At 50.7% G+C, this 8,148-nt stretch overlaps 1 gene segment (V, D, J or C); it reads right to left on the reverse strand.

Annotated features, from left to right (window-relative positions):
- Window positions 1-233: 233 nt before the first annotated feature.
- LOC119524974 lies at window positions 234-6,282 on the reverse strand. The segment is given in 3 exon segments: window positions 234-244; window positions 5,759-6,106; window positions 6,228-6,282. Coding segments are annotated over 3 exon segments (405 nt in total).
- Window positions 6,283-8,148: the final 1,866 nt, after the last annotated feature.

Raw genomic sequence — 8,148 nt, forward strand, 5'->3', positions numbered from 1 at the left:
GGCCCAGGCACTGCTGCAGCCATGATGCTCCCTGGTCACTCATGTATCGGTTTCCAGTACAGGTGACTGTGGCCATGTGTCCCAAGTCCTGAGACACTGAGGGTGGCTGAGTCAGCCTCCCCTGGACCACACGCACCGGATCAGGGAGAGACAGAGAGACAGTGAACTGAGGAAGGAAGGGAGTGGGGCCAAGGCAGCTGAGGGACCCCACAAGGAGTCTCCCAAACATTGTATCAGCCCTCACCTGGGCAGAGAGGGAGGAGTCAGGGGAAGAGGCAAGGGGTCTGTGGGCTCCTGGTGCAGGTGACAAAGCTCTGCCAACCAAGGCTCCAGCATAAGCCCTGAGTGCTCCCGAGTCTCTTTTATTCTCTCCCAAAGCCCTGGGCAGGAGGATTCCTGTATTCACATAAGTCCCTGTTTGCTGACACCCCCAGTGCCCCAGGCCTTAAGCAATGTCTCTGGCTGGGGGAAGAAGAGGAATGAGAAAGTCATCTGACTGCAGTCTTTGGGGTGAGGCTGAAGGGTCCTGGGAGATCCTGTCTTCTGCAGTCCACTCACAGCTCAGTGGCCTCACTGTTTTCACTCCTCTCAGACCCACTGAGGTTTCCCAGCTGGGAGGGCCCAGCGCCCTCACCCTGAGGACAGCCCCACAGCACCCCCAGCTGGCCACGCTGCTCTTGGCACCACCAGGCTAAGGACCCACTGAGCCACTGAGGACACCAGACCTGTGGGTTGATTGGGCTGGTGGCCCCTCTGATGCTGACACTGAGGGTGTGTCCAGGGTTGAGGGGTTGGGGATAGAGCCACAGGAAACAAGCTGGCTGACATGCTGTAGCAGGTACATAAATCAGCAAGCAGCTCAGTCTGGTGATTCATATTTTATTTTATGAAATAAAACAAAGTTAACTTCTTGCTAGAAGTGGGCCAAAAGTGATAGACTCCTTCATACTTCATACTATGGATTAGTTGGTGCCCCATGGCCTGTGTTCCCAGAGATGCCTTCAATTCCTTTAATACTTTTTCAAGTGACCCCATCCAAGTAACATCAATTAACCTAGAGTGTGAAGATAATCTTTATGTGCTCCAATCTCATGCCCACTTATTTGATATTATGGTTATGTCTGAATAATTTAAGCTTGATTTTCTTTGTGCATTTATAAACGTATGTAAATATGTTCTTTCTGAAGAATTCATTCATTTTATTTTAACACAACTGGCTTGGCTTCTATGGGACAGGTGGGCTGTTTCAATAAATTTGAATCTGGTTCCATAACCACCTCCTCAGACCCCCAAGGGTCTTGTCCTTGCCCTCCTAGCTCCCCTCTCCCCACTCCCCCATATCATATCATATCCCCATTGCCACTTTTCCTTATCTGTCCTCTCCTTCCCCATGGCAGCCTCACCTCACTGAGCCTGGCACCCTCCCTGCTTTGCCCACACTATGTGTTGACCCTGGAGCTGATCCTGCACATAGTAGGTGTTCAGCTAATGGTGTGGATGGACACACATCCCCTTCCATCTTCACTCCTGAGACAGAACCATTTGGCCTCTGAGTCCCTCTTTGTGTCCTGACCACTTTCATGGATTCTGTCCCCAGGTGGTTTGTCTCTGCATCAAGGAATTTCTGCTCCATCTGAGACAATCAGACAGTGTGTTCCCAGCCAGGATTAAATTTGGGACAGAATTTCAGAAGACAGCTCTACAATATTTAGAACATGATACTTGGAGTGAGCCTGAGACCCTGATTTTTGTCCAAAATCAGACAGTGATAAGGAGAGTCACAGCCCTGGCCATGGCCTGGGGGCTGCACAGGGGGCCCCATTGTGGGGTCACAAGACTGTTTGTGTCTCATGTCCCCATGGCCTGGAGGGCCCCAAGAATGCCATCCCACACTGAGCAGGGACACCCAGCCTCATCCTCTGACTGGAGCCCACAGACACCAAGGGAGGCTGTGTTCCCTGACATCAAACCTGAGAATTGGTCCCTGACCCCAGAGGGCCACCAGCTTCTCTGAGATGTGGAGTTCAGGGTCCTGCCCTCCTGCTTCCATAGCAGGAGACTGTGACCATCAATCCCACAGATGGGATGCTAGAGACACTGAGCCAGCACAGGACACTGTCAGCAGAGAGGTAGTGGGTGAGTGAGGTGGGACAGTGGGCAGGGCTGCATGTGGGGTCCTCAGACCTGCCACCTCCATCCCTGACCCCTGGCCTCCACACACATGTGCAAGGGAGTGGGAAGGGTGAGGAGAGGAGCCCAGGCCATGGTTGAGACCCTCCATCCTAAGGCTCCTCAACTGGGCTAGGGATCCCCAAGTCCCTCTTTCCCCTCCAGCAGCCTCAAATGAGGAAGGGTCCCTCATGATACACAGACTCCTCCCTTGGGTTTCCAGGTCCAACTCTGGCCCCTGAATGTAAGGCTCCCTAGAAAGCTCATCCCAGAGCAGGTGGAGCTGGGTCAGGGGTCCTGGCCTGTATCTTCCCAGTGGTCTATGAGGTCACAGCTGCTGGGCCCAGTGAGCACAGAGTAGAGGGTGCCAGATCAGGGTGGGTGGGTGGGTTCCCCCTTGGGACAGCAGCACAGACCCTCAGTGAAGGCCACAGTGCCCCCTGCTGCCCAAAGCCTGGACACACACATGTTCTGTCTACCCCACTCTCCACTTTCCCCCTCACCCAGAGGATCAGGCTGGGCCATGACCATGTCACAATACACCTTAATCTCTGTTCCCACCTCAGATCCTCCCCAGGATCCTCTTCTCTGCTCACCATGCAGATTAAAGACAGTCCTGGGACCTCAGCCTTGTTGAAGGAGGTGCCCCTGGGAGGCAGGAAGTCCAGCTCCTGGGCAGAGCTCAGCCCTCCCTGCCAGGGACCCACAGCCTGCCTGTTTTCCTTCTCACCCAGAACAGACCAGATTCCTCACCAAGACTGCTGGACCTTCTCCAGGAGCCCTGTGCCTCTCCCTTGGCCTGCTCTCTCCTTCTCAGGGCCCCTGGACACAATCTGATGTAGACTCTTGGTCTCTGGCTCTGGGTGGATAGAAATAATGTAGTAGATGCACACTCACCCCTTACAATGAATTGGCAGTTAGGAGGGTAGATTATATCTGAGAAATCCTGGGGCCACATTATGTCATATCTGATATGCTTTGATAAAAAGTCCTTTATTCTAAAGGAAATTCCCCCTTTTGGCAATATCTTACTACACTCCTGCAATAACATGCCCCCATGTCCTGTAATCCTATAGATATTGGGCCATGATAGAATTTATCTGGTAAACGCTCCCTGGATTGACAATGAAGGAAACCAGGACTTCCTGGTTCTCTGAGAAGTTGGATTTCTCTGTGATAGAAGCTGGGATTATAATCTCCATGAACCATTGAACAGAGATGCATTCAACATCATCCCAACCTAGGGTCTGGAGTAGGGAGATAGTGACACAGGCTGAGTAGGCAGGGGTGGGTCTGAGCACTGTGCCCTTGGGAGGTTGTGCTGTCCCTGGGAACTCAGGAGCTCCTGAGGGTGAAACCTGAGGAGAAGGAGAGAAGCCAGGCTCTGCTAAGATTTCAGCTCAGGGAATGGTCAGCAAAGGTTCAGCAAGGAGCAGGGGACATTTTGATTTCAAGGCAAAGGGATAACTGGGTGCCCTGGGTCACACATGCTTCACTTCTGCCCTTCATGTCACCCCCACCCTGCAAGCACAGGGGCTATTTTTGCTTCTGGACACCAAGTGACTCTGTGGTCTTTGGAAAAGCAAGAAAAAAGAGGTTATGTTTGTTTTGATCCAGTAAAAATAGATCAAATATAGACCAAAGTTACAACATCAGTAGAAAATCTACAAAATCTACAAAATCAGTAGTACAAAATCTGAGCTGGTGTTGGTCCCAGGCAGAAGTGACAGGGGAGTGATGGGTCAGACAGGGGCATGATGGGTCAGACAGGGACATGGAGGCAGATGCTAATCTTTCCATAGCCCAGAGCTCCTGATGGCCTGGAGGTTGTACTCAGCTGTCCTGCAGTGATAACCAGCCTTGTCTCAGGTGGGCCAGGGGTGGTTGAGGAGCCTGGGCCCAGAGGCTGGCTGGAATTCCATGATGAGGTCACAAATGTAAGGGCTCTGCCTGGGAGCCCTGGAAACCAATCACCATGGTGACCCATAACATTGCTGCAGCTCCCCATAAAGGAGACACTGACCACAGGGTCTGAGGCCTTCTCATGTGTTCCCTGGGGTGGAGTTACTTCATGCACCATATAGAATGCCTGTTCCCTGCTGGTCCACAGACCCAGGCCTACAAATGGGTGTGGAAGGAATGAAGGACCCACATCTGTTCCTGTGGACTCAGCATAAAGCACCCACAGGGTTTCCCAGGGTCCTGAGAGGCATCAGTGGTAGGAAAGTCACATCAGGAGGACCTACTTCCCCCTCCTGCCCTGGAGCAGGCTCAGGTTTCCCACCCATCCATCCCCTTGGCTGGCCTCAGGGCCCTAACTCTCACATCTGACCCCCCTCCATGTCACAACTACTGAAGAGATAGGTGCCAGTGAGTGACCAACCAGGTCAGCCCTGTGTCTAGACCTCCCCAGGGACCTGCCTCCTCAGACAGCACTTCACACCTCCCTGCCTTGTCCTGGGACACAGGGGCCTCAGCCAGTGTGCTAGTTTGGATGATTTATGTCCCCCAAATGCCATTATCTTTGATGCAGGCTTGTGTGGGCAGGAAACACATTGGTGTAGATTAGGTTGCAGACTTTGGATGTTTCTGTGGAGATGTGATCACTGAGCTGTGGGTGAGATCTTTCACTGGATAATTTCCATGGAGGTGTGGCCCCACCCATTCAGCATGGGCCTTGATTAGTTTTCTAGAGCACTATATAAGCTCAGGCAGAAGGAGTGAGCTTGCTACAGCCAAGCTGGACACTTTGAAGAATGTGCAGGAGCTGAGAGAGGAACTGCAGTTTATAGAGACATTTTGGAGATGGCCTTTTGAAAGAAGACTTTTGCTCTGGAGAAGCTAAGAGAGAACAAATGCCCCAAGAGCAACTGAAGTGACATTTTGAAGAGAAGCTGAAGCCTAGAGAGGAACATACTGGGAGAAAACTATTTTGAAACCAGAACACTGGAGCAGATGGCAGTCATGTGCCTTCCCAGCCAACAGAGGTTTTCCAGACAACATGGGCCATCCTCCAGTGAAGGCACCCCCTTACCTTGGACACTTTATGACCTTAAGACTGTAATTGTGTGACCAAATAAACCCCCTTTTATAAAAGCTGATCTATTTCTGGTGTTTTGCTTTCTGGCAGCATTAGCAAAGCAGAACAGCCAGCCTTGAGCACAGGTGATGGGAGAGAAGGGGACATCTGTGCTCTGACCTCAATGAGCAGTGTCTGTGATGTTGGGGACTGTCCATCTATGGGAGCCTCCCTGGGTCTCTGATCTCAGGAGACTCCTAACAAAGGCAGAGGTGCTTTCCTTCAGAAGGAAAAATCCAGCTCCACAGGCTCTGATTTTACCCCATATGGGCATCCAGGAGTTGAATTTGTTGTTCTCATGAGAGCTATTATTGTTTCTGTTTGTTTATTTTCTTGCTGTTTGTGCTTTGTTTTTGGTTTCCCTGATAATTCAGAAACATTGACTGTAAAAATGGGATAAGTCATCATGAGCAAGAAGCTATATCCAGGTACATAAGGGAATATGAGTTATTTTAATAAAAGAAAAGAGTCATTGTCACACACATAGAGAAGGCCAGGTGTTTGTCCCACTTCCCCATCTGTCTGTGTCACTGTGAGCAGCACTGTTCTGCCAGATGGCGCAGTAATAATCAGCCTCATCCCCAGGCTGGAGCCCAGAGATGTGCAAATATGCTGCATTGCTTGAGGTGTCTTTGGATCCAGAGACTCGACTGGGGACCCCAGGTCCCAGCTTCTTATCTGAGTCTGAGTAGTAGTAGAGAAAAAGCTGGGGAGCATTTCCTGGCTTCTGCTGGATCCAGTATATGTTTTTGCCACCAACATTGACACCACTGCTCAGTGTGCAGGTGAGTCTGGCTGTTGTTCCCAGAGATGCAGAGAGGGAGGGTGGCTGAGTCACCACAGGCTGGGAGAGGGAACCTGCAAACACAGACACATATGAGTGCTGGGGCAGGGTCCAAATAAGCTGCCTGGAGGTCTGAGCTAGAGGGGTTGACCCAGGCTGGGAGATCTGCCCTGAGTCCCTGAGGCCTGTCCCTACCTGTGCAGTGGGACAGGAGCAGGAGGAGGAGAGGGGTCCAGGCCATGGTGGACACAGTCCTGTGTGGCCCACAGTGGAGCTGGGCTGCCCCAGCCTCCTTTTCTCTCCCACCCTCTGCCAGGGGAGGGGCTCTTCATGCAAATTTGCTCCCTCCCACTGCCTGCCCAGCCCCTCCCTGAGCCCTGATGTGGAGCTCAGCTCACACTGTAGACTGAGGAGGATGAAGGTTGGGTTTGCCCCTTGGGAGAGCCCTGGGAGGAAGCAGCTGCTGAGATGACACAAAGGCCCTTGCTCAGGGGACTCTGCCAGGCAGAGAGGACACAGCTGCTGAGTCCCCATCAGTGAGCACAGGGCCCAGCCCCCCTTTCAGTGAATTGTCCTTACTAAGCCCCAGTGTTGGAACACAGGGCAGTCCCACAGCACCCCCTGCTGGTCCCAGGTTGGGATGACACCATTGCTGAATGTTCTGGGCACCTGAGTTCTTATTTCCCCCTCCCAAGATCACTCTTTATGTCAAAATATCAATGGCCTGACTCCTACCTTTTGTGATTCTGACACACCATGCTTGATTCATGAACAGTTTCTCACTTCCAGAAAGGTTATTGGAGTAGCAAGCATATGCACAAACTACATCCTTATGGGTTAGCACCAACAGAGGAGATTCTGGAAAAAGCCAATACATGTTTTCCATCAGGTCAGGTGTCAGAGGAGGGGTTGCTTGAGCTGGCTTGAAGACCATGGAGGTCTTTTCAAGGACCCTGCATGGGAGGTGCGTTTCCCAGGAAAGAAAGTTTCCTCAGTGGCTTGTTCAACAGATGGCAATTCAATCACTCACTCAAAAAGATATTCAAGGCTTTTAGAATTTCTATTGAATTTAATTCACCTTAGTGATTTGGGAGGAAAAAACAGCTCCACTAGATGTAACATTCACCAGTAAGTATTGTAACTATGTTCCCTATTTTATGAATCAGCCTTTATCATGTTAAGTAGAAGTTGTATTTTGTGCATATTTATATTATAACTTTCAAGTCAGGATTTTGTCCTGGTGTCACACAATTTTTTTTCTTATTGTAAACAGATTTTTTTTCTGTCTGGACTTTCCTATGGTTATTTTAAGTTTAATAGGAATCTAAGTATGTCTTTTTTAATGTCACACTGTTTCTGCAGAGGTGTTTGATTCCTGGTCAGGCAAAGGCAGATGTCACCAGGCCTCCCAAAACCCACCATCCTCACTGACTTGAATTCTCCAAATGGTTTCCACAGGCCCAGACTCATGTCTTTCTGTAGATATTCTGGGACTCACTCTGACCTCAGGGCCTCTCTTTGTGGTGTTTAGGGAGAAGGTTCATTTAGCCTGGGCCCCAAAGACCTAAAGATGAGGCCCTTATCCATTTTTAGAACCAAGTCACACAATCACCAGCATCACCTGGATGTGCCCCAGGTGATACCCGATGCTCATCCTGAAAGTGATGAGGTGATTGCTTGTCTGTGTCCTGGCAGAGGGATCAGACATGAGACACATGTTCACAGTGAAAGGGGATGACACCGTAAGAGGAGATTTTGGTCCAGGAAGCATCTTCTATGGGGGGACCTTAGAAGGGGAAAGTGAATCTCAGCCTTGTAGAGGATCTGGAGGCCTCCCAGGGGAGAAGGGACAGGAAGGGCTGGAGCTGGGCTCAGCAGGTGCTGCTCTCAGAGGGTAAAAAGAAGAATGCAAAATGCTTGGGGAAGAGTGGAGCAGTGGATAGAAGGGGAGGGATGTGGAGGGCAGCACAGGGACTGGAGAGATGGGCAGGGTGGGGCCTTGGTCACCCCCTGAGAGCAGGTGACTCACCTTACATGGATTTGGGCAGATAATATTTATATTAAAGGGAAGCAGAATTGCCCTTTTCATGATATATTTTCATCTTCAATTTCAACA

Source organism: Choloepus didactylus (genome assembly GCF_015220235.1).
Source record: "Choloepus didactylus isolate mChoDid1 chromosome 23 unlocalized genomic scaffold, mChoDid1.pri SUPER_23_unloc12, whole genome shotgun sequence".
Classification (NCBI taxonomy): Eukaryota; Metazoa; Chordata; class Mammalia; order Pilosa; family Megalonychidae; genus Choloepus; species Choloepus didactylus.